Source organism: Schistocerca piceifrons, chromosome 11 (assembly GCF_021461385.2).
Source record: "Schistocerca piceifrons isolate TAMUIC-IGC-003096 chromosome 11, iqSchPice1.1, whole genome shotgun sequence".
Classification (NCBI taxonomy): domain Eukaryota; kingdom Metazoa; phylum Arthropoda; class Insecta; order Orthoptera; family Acrididae; genus Schistocerca; species Schistocerca piceifrons.
Window position 1 is genome coordinate 103,761,740 of NC_060148.1, and position 24,188 is coordinate 103,785,927.

The window sequence follows — 24,188 nt, forward strand, 5'->3', positions numbered from 1 at the left end:
AATCAGGAAAGTCCTCAGTCCCGGGTTTGAACCTCACAGTCGCTTAAATTTTGAATAAGAATCATCAGCATTGGTGTCTGAAGACTTCCAGCATCAGGTGTCACCCTCTTTCAGCCAACAGCCTTTCCAAAGAGGGCGGAGGGGCCGACAGAGGTTCAGGGCACTCTCTTTCTCTTGAAGTCGGAAACTGGTCCTTAATGAGGAAGAATTGGCAATGATCAACAACGTGAGGATACAGAAGCCAATGTAAACCATTGCATAAAGTTACATAACGTCCGTCAATGAGGCATGTGATTCAATAAGTCTGTGCTGTACAGACTCTCCATTGGCAAGACTCCCATTCAAACCTCCAGGCGAGGAGGCACAAGGGGGATGTGACCATGGGAAAAAAGTTGAGTAATCAACAAAAGGACAACGTTCTACGAGTCGTGATGTGGAAAGTAAGGAATTTGTATGTGGTTGGGAAGCTAGAAAATAAGAAAAGGGAAATGCTGAGGACGTATCTAGTTGTAGTGGGTGTCAGTGACGCGGAAAGGAAAGAAAAGGAAAGGAAAGGATTTCTGGTCACATGAGAATAGGGTAGTAGCAATAGCAGTAGGATTCAGTATCAATAGAAAGGCAGGGCAGAAAGCGAGTATAAATATTTTCTCGTGAGAATCGAAAGCAAACCAACAACATGCATAGTTCAGCTATACATGATGACGTCACAAGTTGAAGGTGAAGAGAGAGAAAAAGTATGAGGATACTGAACACGTAATTTGGTAGGTATGTAATAGTCATGGAGGGATTGAAACGTAATCGTAGGGGAAGGAGTAGAAGAAAGGGTTACACGAGAATATGTACTTGATAATAGGAATAGTAGAGAAGAAAGGCTAGTTAAGCTCTACAGTAAATTTATTCTAGTAATAGCTGGTATAGTCTATTCAAGAATCTTGAGACAAGGGGGTATACTTGGAAAAGGACCGAAATATGGGCGGTTTAAAGTCACACTATATTATTGTCAGGCTAACATTTTGAAATCAGATATTGGACTGTGAGAGTCATAACAATTTAGCAGTGATGAAGAGTAGGCTGAATTTTATGAGACTGGTCAGGAGCCATCGATGTACAAAGAAGTGGAATACAGTAGTACTAAGGAAAGAAGAGATGAGATTTATGTTCTCTGAGGCTACAGATACTGCAATAATAAGCAGCTCAATAGGTAGTTCAGTTTAAGAGGAGTAGAGATCTTTAAAAACGACAGTAAGAGAAGTGGGAAAGAAAAACGTAGGTACAAAGAAGCTAACTGCGAAGAAACCATGGAAAATATAAGAAATCCTTCAGTTGATCAGTCAAAGAACAAAAATATCCAGGAAAATTCAGTAATTGAGAAATATGTCACTTAAGGATGAAATGAATAGGAAGAGCAGAGAAGCTAAGGTGAATTGGCTGCACGAAAAATGTGAAGAAATCAAAGAAGAAATGATTCTTGAGACAACTGACGCAGCATATAGAAAAATCTTCCACGGAATTAAAAGCAAGTGTGGTAACATTAAGAGCACAATGGGAATTCCAGTGTTAGATACAGAGGCGAGATCAGATAGTTGGAAAGAGTACACTGAAGGCCTCTCTGATTGGAACAACTTGTCCGATGGCGTGACAGAAGAACAAGCAGGAGTCGGTATGGAAAATATTGGTGATTAGAATCAGAATTTAAAAGTGCTTTGGAAAATTTAAGATCAAAGAAGGCGTAAGGTATAGACAACATTCAATCAGAAGTTCTAAAATCACTGGGGGAGGTGGCAAAAGGTCTATTCTCACTGGTGTATAGAATGTATGAGTCTGGCAATATACAATCTGACTTTGAGAAAAATATAATCATCACGATTTGGGAGACTGCAAGAGCAGAGAAGCGTGAGAATTATCGCACAATCAGCTTAACAGCTGAAGCATCCACGTTTCTGACAAGGATAATACACAGGAGAATGATAAGAAAATTGAAGTTCCATAACGTTCATAGGATTTGTGGTCCTGGAGAAAGCGTTCGGCAATATCAAGTGGTGCAAGATGTTAGAAATTCTGACAAAAATACATGTAAGCTATAGGAAACGACGAGGAAACGACAAGTAATTTGCAATATGTACAAGAGGCAAGAAGGTAAAATAAGAGTGGAAGACCAAGAATGAAGTATTCGGATTAAAAAGGGTGTCGTCAGACAGGGATGTAATTCTTCGCCCCTACTGTTCAATCTATACATCGAAGAAGCGATGATGGAAATAATGGAAAGATTGTAGAGTGGAATTAAAATTCAGGGTGAAATGATGTAAGATTTGCTGATGACTGATTCCCTGAGTGACAGTGAAGAAGAATTACAGGGTTTGCTGAATGGAATGAACAGTCTAATTAGTACAGAATACGGAATCTGAGTAAATCAGAGAAAGGCGAAATTGATAAGAAGCAGAAGAAGTGTAAACAGCAAGAGACTTAGCATTGTGACCGACGATCAGTAATTAGATGAGTTAGGTTAGTGTTGTTTTAACGTACCGTCGACAACGAGGTCATTAGAGACGGAGCGCAAGCTCGGGTTAGGGAAGGATGGGGAAGGAAATAGGCCATGCCCTTTCAAAGGAACCATCCCGGCATTTGCCTGAAACGATTTAGGGAAATCACGGAAAACCTAAATCAGGATGGCTGGAGACGGGATTGAACCGTCATCCTCCCGAATGCGAAGTAGATGACATTAAGGTGTTATGCTATGTAGGCAGCAAAGAAACCCACGACGAACAAAGCAGGGACGAACAAAGCAGGGACGAACAAAGCAGGGACGAACAAAGCAAGGACGAACAAAGCAAGGAAGAACAAAGCAAGGACGAACAAAGCAAGGACGAACAAAGCAAGGACGAACAAAGCAAGGAAGAACAAAGCAAGGACGAACAAAGCAAGGACGAACAAAGCAAGGACGAACAAAGCAAGGACGAACAAAGCAAGGACGAACAAAGCAAGGACGAACAAAGCAAGGACGAACAAAGCAAGGACGACGTCAAATTCACACTAGCACTGCCAAAAAGGGAATCGTGCTTACCTGGCTTCTGCTGGTGGCTCGCCAAGCATACTGCTGACTTCAATGACTTCTTGTGGGTACTGAAGCACAGCGTCTGCCCAGCCCTGCGTGGCCATCACCTGCGGGTGGTCCTTTATGAAGGCGACGGCAGCCCTCGTGGCGTCCAGGCACGAGTGCCTCACTGCCCTGACGGCCGTCGCCACTGCGGTCTCGACGGCCAACTGCGAGATCAGCTGCCGCTCGCAGGCAGCCTTCAGGCCCGACAAGCCGTATTTGTCAGCTGCCGAGAGCAGCTGGGGGGCCGTGTCGGGCAGCTGGGGGGCCTGCAGGGTATACGCGTAGGCCACCAGGAGCTTCAGCACCGGGCCCTCCACGTCGTCGATGCTCACCTGGCCGCAGCTGGCCTCCAGCATGTCATGCGTGAACATCGCTGCGAACACGGGGCGCGCGGCTGCCAACACAGCCCTGTGAGCCGCCACCCTCGTCTCGCCCGCCACTAATGTCACCAGGGCGTCTTCACCCCCGTCTACCAGGGCGGCCAGGGCCTCGGTTGTGGTGTTCTGAACCTCCGTAACTGCCGACATAGTGGGTGGTCCTGAAACACAGTACCACTGAGCAGCCCTCACACTGCACCCTCAACACTTGTACGAGGCGCATGTATACCTGTATGAAACAACAGCTGTTAAAGTGTTGTACACCCTAAATCAATTGCAACGTCACCAGTTTCCTTCAAATGACAAGGGTCCGTACTGCTTCGTGATCACCTAAGGTTCGTAACTACCAGCGCGGTGCTACGATAGACTGCTTTCACCTTCTAAAAATGTTATCGCTCTCAGTCAAAAGATGGTTTATTTATGTCATAGCAAAAAAATGGCAAAACAACAAACTTCTTTCAGCACTAAAGTTACAGGACTTATATTTAAATCCAAGCTCGTGGCACCTCTGAGAAAAATTTTCTTCCTCCTTATCTCAGGTTCCTCAGATCCGTGACACCTGATCAGAAGCAATGTACATGTAATGCAGAAATCAGGTTCCTCGGTGAATTTCTCAGGGTAGGCACGATTAAACTTGACTGGCCATGGTGGCCGAGCGGTTCTAGTCGCTTCCATCCGGAACCGCGCGCATGCTACGGTCGCAGGTTAGAATCCCGCCTCGGGCATCGATGTGTGTGATGTCCTTAGGTTAGTTAGGTTTAAGTAGTTCTCGGTTCTATTGGACTGATGACCTCTGATGTTAAGCCCCATGGTCCTCAAAGCCATTTGAACAGTTTTGAACCACTGTAAGAGTCTAAATTCATTGGTATCTTTAACTCTCCTTTGAACAGATCGATATCTGCATCTTCTTTCTTCAGAAAAAGATGCAGCGGCCACCTACATTGTAAAGAATGCTGCATAATACAATCATAAATCATGTCGCCATTTTATCCGAATGTTGCAAGCTATGGTGTACCCAGGTATTTCCAGGTTGAGCAGTTTAGGAATTAAACTCGTTACCTCCATTTCCAGAACGTGTGTTGTGGAACTTTGCATGGGGGCTTAATAAAATGTAATGCAAATACTTTTTAATTTTCTGTCGCTGTATGTCCGATTACGCAAGTCTCGTAAACGGCTGGCCCTGACAACTAATTGTTACGCTATCTGACTGCATAGAATGACAACAAAGAACGAAATGAAACTTTTCGTTAACACAATTAATTAATTAAGTCCCCAGCAACTATAAAACCTACGAAACCAACAAAGCACAAGTGTCGCTGTTCTGTGTGTGGTAGTGTGACTCAACGCACATCTGGCACGGTTCTTCTTCAACAAAACAAGAATTTTTAAATACCAATTATACTGACGTGATAAAAGAAAATTAGAAATACTATAATTGCGTAAGGAAAGCAGAATTACACTCTAATACAAGAACACAAGCCAGATGCTTTGTTGACTGAACCTGTAATGGCACATTATTCAGGACACACAAATAATAAAAGAATAAAAGAAAATACCTCCGTATATATTGACGAAATGCACTCTGACCATTACAATATCTCCATTAGAACAACATCTGCTATCTCTCCCATCAAACCACTGCATAAAACATGGAACAACACTCTCCACTACCACATCTCACTCTGACTTCACGACATGCAGTGTCCACCACAACTTCTCGGCCAGCACTGCGTGCCGCTACCTCTCAATATGCACTGCCAGTGGAGGCGGCGGAACAATACTCTCTCTGGCGCGATTTTTGGCGCTGTGGCTCAGTGTAGCCACCTTTCATATGCCCTTCCTCCACGGGCTAGAATTTGATGGTATTTTTGCCAGCATTGGTGGTGAAAATACCACCAAATTCGTCAAAAAAAAAATAAACGATAATATTAATACGTAAATATCATATAACTAGATAAAATTTTGGCTTTGCACTGACCTTACAATAGCCTAATATATAAAATACACTAAGCAATACAAATTCTTTCATACATGTGACTTTACATAATAGTTTACAGAAATATCATGTGGTTAAACAATTCAATCGATAACGTCAGCAATGACGAATATGAGCAGGTAAGAGTCTTATAACTTTTCACAAACAGTAATACACAAAAAATCAGTTCATGTGGTTAAACAATTCAATCGATAACGTCAGCAATGACGAATATGAGCAGGTAAGAGTCTTATAACTTTTCACAAACAGTAATACACAAAAAATCAGTTAATACAATATTCACAACAAGTAGTTCACAGTTCCAGCAGTAGCACCCAGCACTGTTGAATAGGTGCTGACAGCAACAAGTGACATCATCTCAGTAGAAGCAGTCCATCAGTGGCACCCAGCATTGTGGAACAGGTGCAGACTCCAACGGGTGACATCATTTCAGTAGAAGCAGTTCATCAGTGGCACCCAGCATTGTGGAGTAGGTTCAGACTCCAACAGGTGACATCATTTCAGTAGAAGCAGTCCATCAGTGGCACCCAGCATTGTGGAACAGGTGCAGACTCCAACGGGTGAAATCATTTCAGTAGAAGCAGTTCATCAGTGACACCCAGCATTGTGGAACAGGTGCAGACTCCAACAGGTGACATTATTTCAATAGATGCAGTCCATCAGTGGCACCCAGCATTGTGGAACAAGTGCAGACTCCAACAGGTGACATTATTTCAATAGATGCAGTCCATCAGTGGCACCCAGCATTGTGGAACAGGTGCAAACAGCAACAGGTGACATCATCTCAGTAGAATCAGTCCATCAGTGGCATCCAGCAGTGTTGAACAGATGCTACAGCAACAAGTGACACCATTTCAGTAGAAGCAGTCCATCAGTGGCACCCAGCATTGTGGAACTGGTGCAGACTCCAACAGGTGACATCATTTCAGTAGAAGCAGTCCATCAGTGGCACCCAGCAATGTTGAGTAGGTGCAGACAGCAAGAAGTAACATCATTTCAGTAGAAGCAGTCCATCAATGGCACCCAGCAATGTTGAGTAGGTGCAGACACCGACAAATGACATTAAACAACTATCACTGATCACACTGTTCCTCATCACAAATTAAACATGTCCCAGTGGCACCAATCATGTAGAAAAAGTACAAGTAACAGTCCATAATCAGTCACTATTTAGACAGTTCAAGCATGAACAATAGTTTGAATGCACATACAAATGCTTTTACAATGCTCTTACACTAAACATACAAATCATAACAAACACACAAATGATATCAGATAATTGTCATATTACTATTACAAATACACAAACATCAGTAAACCTATAATATTTATGGGTGTCAGTGCAAGCCACTACAAACAAATAAAATAATATTTAGGAGATAGGAGGGTAGGATTAGGAAAGGAAAACACACAAAACACACTCACTCATCTTTCATCCACATTAAGTACTACTGTGTAATTGTATAGTGTTAACTGTCTGAATCCACTTCTGTCAAATTTCATGTTCATCATGTGTATCAAGTAGTAGTGACAGCAATGTATAACAATCAATAATAGTTAAGTCAACGTCATAGTCATCATGTCGAGACCAATGTTTGCCAAGCCAGATCAAAATGTATGGTTGTTGAACAACTGTCAGTGTGCCAAGATATGCAATGCTTCCTCTCTCCAAAAAAAAGTACATACTGCTTAGTGATTTAACAAAGTGTGTGTAGACAATCTTCCTTCCATTTTAGTATTCTAGTCTGCTATCTTCATCCTCCTTGTTCCATACAGACCAACAACAAAAAAAAATATCCACCTCACTTACTTTACCTCTTGTGCACTAAAGCTCCAATCAACTTCATATAATCTCAATACCTCAATAATACCTCTTCAATACATCGACATATAAACCTTATTGCCAGTATCATTTACCTTACCTCTTGTCCACAAAAACTCCAATATTACCAATATCATTTCACTTCCATAACAACTCTTTCCTCAAGTCAGTTTCGTCGAACAAGTACAGATAAAATCCTAATGCAATCCTCCTCATCCCATACAATCCGAAGACACACTGTCAACACACAACCTCTGTGTAATCCATCTGACCAAAATCTTCTACTCATTATGAATTATAAACAAAGAATGCATACATGACCTCTAACAGACTTAGTTCGAATAACTCTCAGTAATTAAGTACGATTACGGAGTGTGAATGATGCTAATATTTCACAGTGTGTACACCACTTCAAGAATTATGGCAAACAGAAGCAAACATGTGGAGTATTTCTTGTGTCAAGTGTCACTTCCTATTTCAATTGCTCACGAAAAATGCAGTGTAATAACTGTGTTGGTATGTCATGTCGTTAGCTTCCTTCCTATTGGCATACATTCATACAGCTTTCATAAAACCTCCAGCTCATGTGACTTCTATGAAGTTTCTTGTACTAATGTCTTTCGTCGAATTACTGCAGTTCATTTTCTTATCTTAAAATATAAAGCACTGAGCGTAAGCAAAACAAGCAACAGCGAGTAAATATACCAGTAGAGAACAGAATGTCAACAAGTGGATGCAGCACAAACCTTACAACGAGGCTCTGCCAAGCGAACAATCTGTAACTAGTACCATAGTGTAACCTAAACTCTATGTTCATACACAGTATAATAGCATTTCTATATACAAAATTAAAGAGTAGTTGTGACAACAAACAGAAATTTATAAATATGCAATCCATACGCATAGCAGCAAACATATCTTACGTAATAAACAGGTCATCAGCATCGTATAACCGTAAGCAAATAAATGTTCATATGTAATCTAATAAATAAACATGAAGGCGCAAGCAAATAAGTAAACATGAAGGCGCAAGCAGATAAATCACAAAGTATAACTTACATACCTAACCACATCAGCACAATTAATCAGGTGACAACTATAATTTAAATAAATAGGCACAGCACACACATAATTAAAAATATGACATCAGTGAAAAAGGCAGTGCAGCCAAGCGATGCATAATATACACAAGTAACAATCCAGTTCATTAATAAAAATTGTCAAAATCAGTTAACGTACGCCAGCACGTCGCTTCACAAGCAAATTCATAGAACATGTAATTAGCACAAAGTATGAATCACGTAATCGCGCAGCAAATTACGTCTAAGGTACGTACCTAAGTGGAAATATGTTACCTGAAAAATAAACTCAATTAATAATTACCTTTTTTGTTTATTACTTTCTTCTTCGAAATGACATTTTTCCTGAAATTTTCTCAATAGCAAGTCGTCTTAACGTCGGACACGCACAGAATTTACCTGAAGTTCTTAAATACCTTATAGAACCGTATCCTGAAAAATACTGAATGTTAATAACAGAATTCAACAAGTCACTATAGCTTTATGCTGAATTTAGTCGGAGAAATTAGACTGTGCATTTATTTACGGCTGTCAGTGCATTCGCACTGAGCGCTCGATCAGCTGTAGGCGCGTGAAGTACAAGTGATTGTTTGCGGTCAACGACTGCCTTGTGCGGCGCGCAGACTTGACTGTTGCTTTGAGTATATGCCGCCGCCAAAACACAGCGCGGTATCCTTGTACTCTCCGTGTGTTTACATACAACTGTTAGTTTCTCAAAAGTATGTCATTCCTAAAAAAATTTTCAAAACTATATCATTCCACAAAAATTTTAACGTTAGATATATGATGTATTCCCTTAGAGCGTCGTGATTTAAGAGTTTCTACTTCTACAGTGTTATCATGAATAATTTTGCGAATTCTATATGGACCGTTATAAAGCAGAAAAAATTTGCGACACAAGCCTTTTCCTTTGTGAGACAAACGATGAGACTTAATTAACACTTTCTGACCAACTGACAAAATTTTTAAACGACCAGGACGCTTTGCTGATTTCACTCTTCTAGCAGCCGCAGATGCAATATTTTGTAGAGCCAGGTTGACAACTTCAGAATGCCGCAGTTTCCGTGTAGGCGGAAAAGGAACGATTTCAGAAATCCGATTTGTCGGTGCTTTGTTTTTTAATATCAGTATAGGCGGTAAAGAAGTTGAGTCGTTAGGAAGTTCATTCAGAATGTTTTGAAAAATATGAAGATACTGATCCCAAGTTCTGTGATTCTGATGACAATAAAGACGACACAATTTATTGATTTCCTTCATCCATCTCTCTGAAGCGTTAGATTGAGGGTGAAAAAGTGAAATGAAAATTGGTTTAATTTTACGACGCCGCAGAGTACGAAGCCAAATTTTAGAACGAAACTGTGATCCATTATCTGATATAACCTTATCAACATGACCCACTTCTTTAAGAAAATGGTTAATGAAAGCATTAGATACTGAACGAGCTGTTGCTTTGCGTAACGGTGTAAAACACACATATTTTGATGTCAACTCCACTGCTACGAAAATGTACGCAAAACCATTAGTAGATCGAACCACTGGACCGAACAAATCAACTGCAGCCATGTCCTTTAATTTTGCTGGAATGATAGGAAACAACGGTGCTCTGTGAGAAACTGTCGGCGGTTTAGCCTTTTGACATAATTTGCATTTGGCAAGAACAAATCGAATACGTTTTTCCATATTATTGAAGTAGCAATTTTCTCGTAATTTATGAAAGCATTTTCTGGGACCAAAGTGCGCATAACTGAAATGCGTATACCAAATCAGCTTATTAACCACTCATCAGGAATACAAACTAACCAAACAGAGTTGTCGACTGATTTTCGTGTAAAAAGAATGTCATTGCGAACTAAATAATGCTGTCTAATCGCTACGCTTTCCTTTCTCCTCCACTTCTCCTTAATGTCCTTCCAGATTGCATCCTTATTTTGCTCCTTAGCGATGTCCTGGAGCGAAGACGAAATAAAGTTCTCAAACGCAACACCTTGAATATACATCAAACAATAATTGTATTCCTTGCAGTCCTCTTCAGCACTTTGTTTCAAACCCATAGGTGCACGTGATAAAGCATCAGCAACAATATTTGAAGAACCCTGTATGTAAACAATACTAAAATCAAATTCCTGTAGGTACAACGCCCATCGTGACAATCTGCCGTGAGTTAATTTTGTTGACATAAGAAATTCCAGAGCTCGATGATCGGTGTAAACCTTAGTATGTCTGCCAAACAAAAACGTGCGAAATTTTGTAAAAGCCCAAACAACAGCCAAAGCTTCAAGTTCCGTTACCGAATAATTCTTTTCTGATTTAGAAAGAACACGACTTCCAAATGCAATAGTTTTCTGGACTACAACGCCGTCTTCTTCTATCTCTTGAAATAAATGTGCATCTAGGCCTTTGTATGATGAATCCGTCGCCAAACAAAAATCTTTACATAAATCCGGGTGTGAAAGAAGTGGAGCAGCAACTAAAGCATCACGAAGTTGTTCAAATTCTGACTGAGCTTCCTCATTCCAACACCAATTAGATTTCTTTCCCGATAGTTCACATAAACGAGGTGTGGCCAAATTTTCCAATCTAACAAAGCGTCTAAGAAAATTACAGACACCAAGAAAACTACGAACATCACGTTTTGTGGTAGGAACAGCATAATTACGAATAACGTCAAGTTTTTCTGGATCAGGAAGAATACCTTCTGTAGAAATAATGTGACCCAGAAAATTCACCTGAGAACGACCAAATTTGGATTTTTCTAAGTTCACTGTAATGCCAACTCTTGCAAAAATACGTAACAACGAATCCAAAATTTTGTTGTGCTCACTCCAAGAATGTTTAGCAATAAGAATGTCGTCAACATATGAAGTAATATTGTCACGAAGATAAACAGGTAAAATTTCGTTTAAACTACGAATGAATGCTGCCGAAGATACAGTAAGTCCAAACGGTAATTTCCGAAACTGGTAACAGTTACCAAAGGCTAAAAAGGCAGTGTATTTTCTACAATCAGGGTGGAGTTCTATTTGCCAAAAACTTGCGCGCATATCAATCGTGGATAAAACTTTAATTCCATGAAAATGTTGAAGAAGTTCATCTAAATTTTGTGGACGGTCAGTTTCAGGAATGATGATATTATTTATCTGTCTGGAATCCAGAACCAAACGAATTGACCCATCCTTTTTAAGAACAACGTGTAATGGGCTAGTATAAGGACTGACTGCAGGCTCAATAATGCCCTGATCTAACATGTACTGAAGTTCATTCTTAACCTTGTCTCTGTAAGCCAAAGGAATAGCGTACGTTTTCCCGCGAAATGGTGTGTGTTCTTTTACTTTAAATAAATATTGTAAGCCTTGTATAGTTCCTGTGTGATGACTAAATACTGTAGCATGTGAAGTCAAAATGTGGTGCAGCTCTTCTCTTGCAACGTCATCTGGCACTTCAGCCTTCTTAACCTTTTCATTAATCAGTTCTTCGCTATTAATTATATCATCCATCGCGTCTCTGTATCTATTGTCATTGTCATGAATAAACACATTGTCGTCATAATGCTCAACGAAAACATCAGAAGTAAGAAACCTTAAACATTTTGTATCTGACTCAGATCTTGTTAAACACTCAAAAAATTTCAAACATTTCGGCATTCCGGCAACAGTCAAATTCACACTTCCTTCTTTAAAGTTCAAAATTGCCTTATGTGCGTTAAGAAACTCCATACCTAATATAATTTGTGTACTGAGCAATGGAACAATAATAAAATTAGCAGAAAATTCGTATCCTTGACAATTGAAATTTAGGTTGGTCTGTTGTTTAACTTCTACACCTGTTCCAGAAATCGCTCCTCGAATTGTAGTTTTAGAAATAGGTAACACAGGACAGGCAATAGTTCTTTCACATATACGAAAAACTGATTCACTAATGACATTCAATGGGCTCCCAGAATCTAAAACTGCAGTGAACTTATTCTTACCCACACATACTTCAATAACAGGATGTAAAAATGCGTCTACGTTATTTTCCTTTTCGTCTAACAAAATGTCTCTCATGTCTTCCAGGCGTACGTAGTGTAAAGTCGTAGTGTCTTTACTTTCTGAACCGTCTATACTGCTGCCAGAAGCCGAAGCTACAAGTCATTGTCGATTGTTTGCGTCACGTCTTTGATTATTCGCGTCACTTCGCGGATCCATTTCTACGATTTGCACTTGTCTCTCTGAAGTTCTGTCACGTGGAGGATGCCAATTAGGTCCCTCCTGTCTGTTAGATACAAATTCTTGGTTGTGTCTGTTATTAAAATTTCTGGTTTCCTGTCTGTCTGCATAGCTACTTCTTGTGTAGTTTCGACTGTCACTTCTGAAATTATTGTTGTATCTACTACCCTGATTATTTCTGTAGTAAGAATTTCTATTACTGTTTGAATAATTTCTGTCTTGATAATACCGATTACTGTTTCTGTATGATTGATCATTCCGGTACGAATTACCGTTATTATAATTGTCAGTGTAATTTCTGTTAGAACGTCTGTTATTGTCATAAGGCTGGTATCTATTGTCCTGTCTGTTTCGTCTGTCATTCTCAAAATTACCGCTATAACGTCCGTTCCGATCACTATCCTTTTTCTCTGAAAATCTATCATAATTACTGTTACTGAAAAAATTACAGGTAGTCCCGTCGTCATTGTCGTACTCGAGTTCTTGTAGCAAAGTCTTAAAAGTCTCAATGTCGTCTTTACATCTTCCGGCTAAAGCAGTTTGTCTTATGGATTGTGGCAGCTTGGTTAAACAAATGCGAATTAATTCAGTCGGGCTATAAGGGTTGGAAAGGAACTGATTCTTTCGAATCATGTCTTCAAAATATTCCGCTGGCGTGCGGAATTCAGACTGTTTGAAATTACGCTGCATGATAAGACTGTGTTTGACTCTGTCTTGCGTGTTCTCGGACCAATATGCCGATAGAAATGCATGATAAAAATCATTCAGATTACTACAATCTCTAATGAGTGCGCGCATCCGCGTCGCCGGTTCGTTTTCTAAATACCCACACATAAATTCCAGTTTGTGACTTAGTGGCCAATTTGGTGGAAGTGCGTACATAAATTGATCTAACCATGAACATGGATGTATGTCATTCTTAGAATTACGGAAGATCTTAAATTTCCGAACAGTCAAAAAGTGTTTATAGTCAAAGTTTTCGCCTCGTGGCGACAAAGACCTACCGCGTCTGTCCCAGTCCCAATGCCGATTATTGTCAAGTTCGCGCGCCTGGCGCTCTCTTGTTGCATCCCGTAAATGAAACAAATTACTTTCTTCAAACCCCTCTGCTATCTGTGATTCTAAATTCCTTCTGCTGTCTTTTCCTACGATTTCGCCTTCAATTTGTTTGACTTGCTTTCGTAATGCCTCCACTTCCCTTTTGACGCGTTCATTAAATTTTCCCTGATTTTCAACATGTTTATTTATGCTCTGGTACTCTTCGGTTTCTGAAAATGGCAATGGAGCTGTGTCATCTGAATCTCTGTCCCCATTCAAACTAAGATTTGTCAATCTATCTGAAATCTCCTCAACTCTTTCCGATAAATCACCTATTTGTTCTTTCTGTTTATTTACGTCTTCCGTAAGTGTCGCGACTCGCGTTTCGGTATTGACGCATTTAGTAGTTAACTGTTCATACTGTTGTGTTAGGTTATTTAGTCTGTCATTTGGTACGGATTCCTCGATTCTCTCAAATATTTCTTCCTTATCTTTTGCACGTTGTAAATTTAACTCTGAAAATTTCTGTACTATCACGCGATCTCTTTCCTCCTGTTCTCTGTCCTGTTCCCTTTGTCTAATCTCTACTGCAATTAATCTATTATTGTGAGAATTCAAAATCGGTTGTACTTCTTCTCTGATTTCTTTCTTTAATTCATCTTTCATATTTTTGAAACATGTCCCTATTCGTGAATCTAACCGTGTTTCCATTGTTTCCATCTCTGTTTCTAGCCGTGTTGCCACCGTTTTCAATTCAGATCCTAACTGTGATCCCAATGAGTCTAACCGTATTTTCATTGTTTCCCTATCTGTTTTTAATTCAGATCGTAACTGTGATCCCACTGTTTCCATACCTGTTTTTAATTCAGATCTAAACTGAGTTTGCATTGTTCCCATCTCTGTTTTAAATTCAGATCGAAAATTTAATATTACACTCATCAACTGCTCCATATTAACTTGTTCGAAATTCTTTTCGCCCCTAACATTTCCCACAAAACCAACTTCCTTCTGCATAGCTGTAAGGCTATCTCTGTTCGATACTACTTCAGAATCCTCTATCGTTAATCTCGTATTCTGTGAATTTTCTGATTGAGAAAAATTTTGAAATGGTTCCGAACAATTTTCCCGACTTATTACATTGTTTTCCAATTCATTATTCATCACACTGTTTTCCTCTGTTGGCGAATTCGCCATGTCAACAATTTCGTCATTCTCACTATTCATCATTTTTGCCTTTTTCATTGATCGCGTAATCATTTACAAAATATACAAAACTCGTCACTATACGAAATTTATACACAATGACACTTTATCACCAACAATATCAATCACAAGAAATGCTTCCTTCAAACACGATTGACGAACAATTGAAATAATTGCACTAAATTGTCAAACGCGTATACAAGACAACAACAAAAATAAATTTTGAAAAATACCATTAGAAGAATGACAATTACAAAATCTACACATGCAATCTAGACTACAATTACTAAACTACAAATTACTACAACAATACTACTGTCTACTATTTTTGCAATCAGAAGAATTCCAAGGGACGATCCGAAGCAGCGGTCGCCACGTGCATGGGGGCTTAATAAAATGTAATGCAAATACTTTTTAATTTTCTGTCGCTGTATGGCCGATTACGCAAGTCTCGTAAACGGCTGGCCCTGACAACTAATTGTTACGCTATCTGACTGCATAGAATGACAACAAAGAACGAAATGAAACTTTTCGTTAACACAATTAATTAATTAAGTCCCCAGCAACTATAAAACCTACGAAACCAACAAAGCACAAGTGTCGCTGTTCTGTGTGTGGTAGTGTGACTCAACGCACATCTGGCACGGTTCTTCTTCAACAAAACAAGAATTTTTAAATACCAATTATACTGACGTGATAAAAGAAAATTAGAAATACTATAATTGCGTAAGGAAAGCAGAATTACACTCTAATACAAGAACACAAGCCAGATGCTTTGTTGACTGAACCTGTAATGGCACATTATTCAGGACACACAAATAATAAAAGAATAAAAGAAAATACCTCCGTATATATTGACGAAATGCACTCTGACCATTACAATATCTCCATTAGAACAACATCTGCTATCTCTCCCATTAAACCACTGCATAAAACATGGAACAACACTCTCCACTACCACATCTCACTCTGACTTCACGACATGCAGTGTCCACCACAACTTCTCGGCCAGCACTGCGTGCCGCTACCTCTCAATATGCACTGCCAGTGGAGGCGGCGGAACAATACTCTCTCTGGCGCGATTTTTGGCGCTGTGGCTCAGTGTAGCCACCTTTCAACTTTCCCACAAATATATATTTGTATCTCCTTTTGGCGTGGACGTGTTTGTATAGCATCTTTGCCCCACAGAACGTTCGGATAGTTATTAGATGACAGATACGTCATGGCTAAACCAAAGTAAGCTCTATCACAGCTCCGACATCACTCTTGACTCTGCTGGTCGTATGAGGGGCAAACGACGGAGTCAGTGAAATAGTTCCACACCCTACAGTCTAAACTGGTTTCGTAAATTCAGACAAGTGGGTTTCGCGAGAATGGCGTCGTGCCGAATGAGCATCTCCATTCCACTAGCGAAAAACGTCTTCCGGACCGTTACGGTGCCAGGAGAGCGCCTAAGAATTCGTCCCAAGGCTTCTGTCACGCCCGCTCGACGTGGATGGAGACGCCGAGGCAGTGCTGTACAGAGCATAGCGCCGGAGGTCAGCGCAGGGTCGCAGGCCAACACGTGCACTGCAGGCTTCTGGAAGCCACCCAACCAACCCAAGTCTTCCTTCCCCATCCCTCCTTAGTTGTACATGTGCTTCCGTTTTATATCGCTTTGTGGTTTTTTTCCCCTCCCCATTCCAAGTATGCACTCAGTGTTATAGGCTCAAAACTTTGGACACTGGCGTTGTAATCGCATAATGAACGACTTTTTACTGTTGTTTACAGGTATTGTTACCGTATTTTCCTACATCCAAGTGCTGCTGCATGTCAAACGAAGTGGTAAAAACTGTAAAGCCGTTTACATTTCCATACGGTCTTCGAGCATCGACATGTTCCTCATCTAAGAAACGGACGTCATTGTCTTATAAATCTTTAATGTATCCTGAGATCAGTGGTTTAGTATTCTACTTTATTGTGACACTCTCAATGGGACTGTAGTTTACACTGAGCTTTAGCATATTCTTTCACTCAAACGGTTTTATAGATAATCACAAATTTGCCAAGATACTGAGCGGGATCGTGTCTGAATTATTAGTAGACAGATAGCCATGGTCCCGATCACCTTCAGCATATTTTGGAGACACAATCTTCGTACGTATCTGCGCCGTGTAACCGGCAGAGAAACGTGCGTGAAATGCAAGTAGTGGACTGGGTATGCAGGAAGCGGCGGTGAGACACTCTGGGCTCACATTCGGGAGGACAGTGGTTCGACCACACACCGTGCAGTGGTCTGCAGCAGGTCTGCAGACAGAGGGCGAATGCCTGGACGTGGCTGCTTGTCATTTCTGTCTTCTGCACCGGTTTTCTGTTTGCTGTCCACCCACACAGGTTTTTCTTCATAGAGTCTCTCTCGATAGGAGTGCCGTGATGGTGCCCTAGGAGAGGCATGACCTTTAAGGTAGCCCTACCGGTCTTCATTACCGAATGTTCCACAAATTGCAACAGGTATTTAGCTGTCTGTGTGTCGTTTCCCAGGAAAACCATGAGGAAGTGGTCTCATTTCGTCCATCATTAAAGTTGTTTACAAGCTTTCCAATGAGTACGACGTGCATTAAACTACTTTTCAATATTTATATAATTTCCAATGGTGGTGATGTTTCCTTCTACAGTGTAATTTCCGTGTGTGGGTCACACAAGTTAGAAACGATTTCACGGTGCCATCAATTTGGAATCTTTACAGTCGCCTCATCAGTATGAATTGCAGTCTTCTTTATTCTTTTTCCATCCAAATTCGAAATTAATCAACCTTCTCGAAAGTTTTTATTAATGAGTAAACATTTGCCGGAGCTTTTGATATTAATAGATAACTTCCTTCCACCCCTCAGAGGCGTTTTCGATGTGATGGGGCCTTCCACTGTAATTCCACATGTCAGATGGCATCTGGTCTTTTTATCAACCAACTGGTCCAGAAAGTCAAATAATCGACGAAACTCTAGTTTTTCAGACAGTATTTTCTGAATAGACAGCCAACCATTATCCAATATTTCTAAGATAATATATCGTACTCTGGATACATTGTTAGATAACAATGTCTTTCTTCGTTTTTCTTAAGAGGGGACTTCTTTCCACGTCGTTGATTAACATGAAAATTGCAACTCGTAATCTCTGGTTCAGGAAATAAATTTCCAGCTGATTGGAATGGACATTAGCAACTTCCAGAGTGATTATGAGAGTAGGTTCGATCCGAGCACATTAATCTCATTTGTTAAGTAATAGTAAATATTAGGACTATATAGTATGTCTCAAATAGTGAGGTGCATTCTGACACCTGTCATGTACGCAATTGTCTTTCATGATTCAAACAAACTGTTAGTGGTTAAATTATGCTCAGTGCAAAATTCTGCCGGACAGCTTCCCCTTTCATTCCTTTACTTCAGTTCTTTTCTCCCCTAACTTTTCTTCCACTTCGTATTCCGACTATCGATTTTCATCTCGTTTAACGATCTGACCAATTTCTTTTCTCTCAAAAAGCATTTCCTTAATCTCTTCGTCATTTTCGGAACCAGTTGACGTGCAAGCCAGTACTTCTGTAACTGGTTTGGCTGTGTGTCTGTCCTGGCTGTGGTAGCGACTTCACTGTGCAGCTCAGATAGCAATAAGATTTTAGTGTTTTCGGCCGAGAACGATATTAAACAAATTTCCAGTGACCTCACGGAGAAATCTAAGGAGGAGCTACTCTCAAACACACGCATTTCTTCCTACTAGATGCCGAGGCGAAGACAGGCATTGTGAAGAATCTAGCCACATCAAGATCAAGGACCCAGACTAAAATACATAAGCACAATCATCGTCCAACTGAGCTACTTACAAAATTACGGGGCATTCGATCTGCAACGCTACACTTTTTTCTTGGCCAATTTCTGTTGGAAAAAGTGAAATTTATGAGACATCGTGGAATATTCCCACTTCAGCCCCTGACAGCACCGTATGTAGCCTCCAAAATGGCGTCCGTAAAGGAGGTGCGACCCAAGCAGAGAGCTGTCACTGAGTGTCTCTCGGATGAAAACCAGAGCATCGGAGATCTTCATATCCGCTTGCAGAATGTCTGAGGAGATTTTGCAGTGAACAGAAGCACCGCGAGTCGTAGTGGGAGGTGTCTGTCATCGTCAGAAGAGCTTACTGGTGATCAACGCCTGGCCTAGCAGCGCCATCGTCGCAGCAAGGTTGCGCATATCTGGCCGACCCCCACGTGTCGGCCAGCTGCAGACGGCTGTGACTCCTGCGATGTGGGAACGTGCTCTCATTCAAGGTGACCGGTGGATCACTCAGAGCTGAACAACCCGCATCTCGCACCTTCCGACTTCCGTCTGTTTGGTCCAACGAAGGATTCACTCCACGGCAAGCAGTACACGGATGACGGCCGGTCACTGATGCAGCAAGACGTGAGTGGCTGATCAACTATTTACTCACTCGGTCAGTTTTATCAGTGGAACGAAACAACCAGATGAAACTGGCCATGTCAGCTATATGAAAACATGAAAACTTTTTCAAGCACTCTCTGGGTTTGTAATGTAGCTAATTATTACGAATTGTCATCTTACATCGAAAGCGTAGCTTACCACAGAGCTGGGAGGAGAGCAGAATTTTGGTTCTCACGCTGGCACAGCTGATTTCAAGTGAATAACTTCACTACTTTCGGAGATATAAATTTTTACCTAAGGGACGACTGTGATGGATTCATCTATAGTATCAATTTAAACTACAACCAGAAGTACAGCTCCATAAAATCTAATTTTCGGAATTTTCTTTCGTTTCATTACCACAGATTTCTGACTAAATAAAAAGTACTTTGGAAAATTATTATCGCATTGTGTTTTGGTTATGTAAGTGTTTTGGTTATGTAAGTGTTTTGGTTATGTAAGTGTTTTGGTTATGTAAGTGTTTTGGTTATGTAAGTGTTTTGGTTATGTAAGTGTTTTGGTTATGTAAGTGTTTTGCAGGATCTGAGGAGATACGTTGAAATTTTATGGAAATTAAGTAAATCTATGTATGAGAACGTTTCTTGTACAATAGTGGAATTTGTAACGTATGCCCGACTTACTTTGGTTTTGTAAAAGGCAGCCAGAAGGGGCGCTGAGTATTAAATCTGTAAGTAATTTATGTTGCGGAATGGAATCTAATTTTGTCTTCATTAAATTTTATTTAGTTTTGGAATTACGTGATTTCTAGTCTAAATCACATGCAGTAATCTGATTGGCTGTCACTAAAAATACCTGAAGTATACAAGTGTTCGAAATGATCTGATTGGCTGTTTAACATATTAGCCAATAGGAATTAAGCATATCCCATGCGCACGAGTACGGCTTTGTGCCTCCGATCTAGGAGTCTATTAAGTCGTTCGGGAACCATCTTCTGGTAAACGCCTATGTTTATTCCAAAGTAAAGAAATTTGCGCGTTTTATTGCTTCTCTTGCCGTTGACAAAGAGCGACTACAGTACTGAATATTTTGTGAGAGCTTGAGATTTGTGAGTGATTTATTTTAGGAGATATTTGCATGTGAACATTTTATTTCGTACACAAACACTGCGCGGCGTGTTTCGAGCAGATTACGAGACATTATATGCATTATAGGAATGTTTCTATACTGAGTCTGGGTGAGTGATTACACTGACTTGTTTTCAAGGTTTATTGGAATGCCTCAATTGTTAAATCAGCCCAGAATTTTGCCATTCTGCATGCTTTTCGAGGAGCTAAGTACTGCACTGAGTGCAGGTGATTTTTGGAGGAGACAATATTCCATAAAACCACATTTAGAAAGTCTGTAGAACCAACGTCAAATCCTGACTCTGCGAATACATCGTAACTCCATGCGTATGGCTCTCGCACAGATCACGAAGACAAGTTTAGACTGATTACTGCACACACAGAGGCACTATAATGATTCTTCACACACCCCTGAACGTGACCGGACCATGAGAAAGTCCTAGTAAGTGATATGATGGATGTACCCACTGCCATGCACTTCACAGTCGTTTCAAGGGTGTAGATAAGTGAGACTCACTCAGTTTGGGAGGAGGAAGAATCACACTTGATCTCTTAAGGGACTGTAACTGATTGGTTTCTCCAGTAAACACAAGGGCCTTGCTGCTCTCACACGTAAACAACTCGGGTGATACATAACGAGTCCGTAATAATGAACAATACATCATCCATCTGCGTTATCTATAATTATTGCATTACTGTATTTAAACTTCCTCCAGAGCTGGAAGGAAAATTCAGAACTTAACGGTCGTTAAATACTGGAAGAAACCTACAATGAGTGGCTTTGTGAGTCCTATTACGACCATGTGCTCTGTCTGAACGTCATCACATCATCAGCGCACACAAATGCAACTGTGAGGCTACATAAATGGACGGCTATCATTTGGTGTTTTTTTTTTTTTTTTCGCTGTATGCAGACATCGTGAAGTGATCAATGGGCAGAATTACTCACAACAGAATCAGTGCCCATACTGACACATACGATGAGTTTCATTATGCACTTAGTCGGGGAACTGCGATTGTGCAACACTATTGCATTGTAAGTAACATATGAGAGACTTCGCCCGACTAAAAAGCAGGACGCCCTTCCTGCTGAAAAAGACACACGCGAGATTCTCCTGTCCTCGGGCAAAGTGACTTGGTTCCCCACTTAACCACCAACCTCCGAAAACCATGCAGTCCTTAAACTGCTTAAAAACTGCTCGTGTCTCAAAGTCAGATGCCTTGTGAGTGAAGAGCCGTCAAATGAGTAATCACTTGAGTGGAAAAAGCTAGTCAAGAGGTATCTATTACATTTATCAAATCACCCACCAAATGTCTGAAGTATGGCAAGCTTGAGTGTTCTACATGTGAGAAACAGATTTCCTCTGGAAAAACACATTTTCTTTCGCCAACTTCCAGCATACTGCAGTACCTTATGGCAACAACTACTATTCAGCAGTAGCATAAAAAACCACTCCAAGTTGCAAAATTTTACTTTAAGGAAACAAAAGGAAAATTCGGAGTAGGCATTGAACTCCATGGAGAAAAAGTAAAAACATTAAGGTTTGTCGATGACATTGTAATATTGTAATTCTGTCAGAGACAGCAAAGGACTTGGAAGAGCAGTTGAACGGAATGCACAGTGTCTTGAAAGGAGGGTATAAGATGAACATCAACAAAAGCAAAACAAGGATAATGGAATGCAGTCGAATTAAGTCGGGTGATGCTGAGGGAATCAGATTAGGAAATGAGACACTTAAAGTAGTAAAGGAGTTTTGCTATTTGGGTAGCAAAATAACTGATGATGTTCCAAGTATAGAGGATATAAAATGTGGACTAGCAATGGCAAGGAAAGCGTTTCTGAAGAAGAGAAATATGTTAACATCGAGTATAGATTTAAGTGTCAGGAATTCGTTTCCGAAAGTATTTGTATGGAGTGTGGCCATGTATGGAAGTGAAATATGGACGATAAATAACTTAGACAAGAAGAGAATAGAAGCTTTCGAAATGTGGTGCTACAGAAGAATGCTGAAGATTAGATGGGTAGATCACTTAACTAATGAGGAGGTGTTGAATCGAATTCGGGAGGAGTTTGTGGCACAACTTGACTAGAAGAAGCGATCGGTTGGTAGGACATGTTCTGAGGAATCAAGGGATCACCGGTTTAGTACTGGAGGGCAGCGCGGAGGGTAAAAATCGTAGAGGGAGATCAAGAGATGAATACACTAAGCAGATTCAGAAGGATGTAGGCTGCAGTAGGTACTGGGAGATGAAGCTTGCACAGGATAGAGTAGCATGGAGAGCTGCATCAAACCAGTCTCAGGACTGAAGACTACAACAACATCAACAACAACATCCCGACTTATTCCACATTATGGATTAAAATGGGCCACCCTGTATATAGGAATAAACGGAGGGAGCGAGTTAAGCAATAACTAGACCAGATGAGGCCACAGTGGCATTCGAACTGATGATCCTTACACGATGTAGGGATGGTATTTCACAGGCACTGCCTGGATGTGGGTTTTATCGCCGTGCATAGCGGAGGACACTATTCGCATCACCAGTCATATTCATTCGCCGCCCCCCCCCCCCCGAGCTCTGTTCCACTCGCGGATAGCACGTGGGAAAAACGTGCGACTGGAATGCCGGACATTTGCCACACTTGCCCCTTCGCCAGGTAGCTTGACTAGCGATCCCTCAGGTAAGGGACGCCCTTCCTCATACTACTTCTGTCCGCTTTCAAACCGCCGTCTCCACATCTTACTGGATACAACCAGTACTTAAGGGAACTACTCCTTCGACATCTTGGCAAAATACAGAGCTTCTTTTCCGAAATCTAAATATTTATAACTTTTGGGAAACGAAAGCAATTCCGGCGATTATGTCAGTATGTAATTAGTTCTGCCAAGTATAAATACAGATCCTCTGTCTGTACGGTAGCTTCCTTTCACGCTTACTTATTGAGATAGAAACAGTCCATCGCCATGGGAGCAACAAGAAAGGAACGCTGTAAAAAGAATGCGAATGTACGCTAATGATATATTTTTGATCGCTGCATTTGTGCCTACTTTAATAACTACAGCTGGATGCCCAAAATACAATAAGGAAAGAAGAAATGGATGTGTGAATGTTTGATAAGAAGAACGACATACTACATATTAATTTACTCTCTAAAATCGGATATCCCTTTCGGCGAAATATTAGTTAATGAAGTGTAGCGGGACAATGTTGAAAACATGACAAAGTACGTTCGTAAGCAGAAATAAGAACGTCTGTGATTGACACGTCATCTAAAGTTGACGTACAATTTTAAAATGTTAGAAATAAGGAAATTTAGTAATTACAGAATGGTATGCTTGTAACGTATGTTGTCCTACATTGTTTAGCTCTGGTATTTACAGGGTCAAAGAGAAAGCATCCTAGGTTTTGGAGGGAGAAGCAGTAATTGTAATGATCTCCACAACAACAGAAACAAGAAGCACAACTTAAGGAAAAATGTAATGTGTGTTCAAGCTCACAAGCGACATTGAAGCAGATAGTTCCTGTGACTCAGTATGGACAAAGGTTATATTCGACAACCGGAATAGATTAATAACTGGCTCCTTTCACCGTCCCCCGGTCTCAGATGAAACAGTTGCTGAACATTTCAAAGAAAACTCTAGTATCATCGCAAATAGGTACCCTACTCATACAATTATAGTTGGCAGTGACTTCAATCTACTTTCCGTATGTTGACAAAAATATATTTTCAGACACTACTGTAGAAAGAAATCAACTTCCGTAATTGTTCTAAAGGCTTTTTATAACATTATTTTGAACAATTAGTTCACGAGGCCATTCAAATTGTAAATGGTTACGA

The 24,188-nt window shown here is 40.5% G+C and overlaps 1 protein-coding gene across 2 annotated transcripts in view; it reads right to left on the bottom strand.

The window, feature by feature from the left end:
- The window catches only part of LOC124720328 (TD and POZ domain-containing protein 1-like), an 89,287-nt gene that overhangs the window by 6,898 nt on the left and 58,201 nt on the right, over window positions 1-24,188 (bottom strand). For both annotated transcript variants that reach the window (XM_047245638.1, XM_047245639.1), the window contains exon 2: window positions 3,062-3,635. In XM_047245638.1, the coding sequence (XP_047101594.1) occupies window positions 3,062-3,635 (574 nt within the window). The remainder of the gene's footprint in view (window positions 1-3,061; window positions 3,636-24,188) is intronic.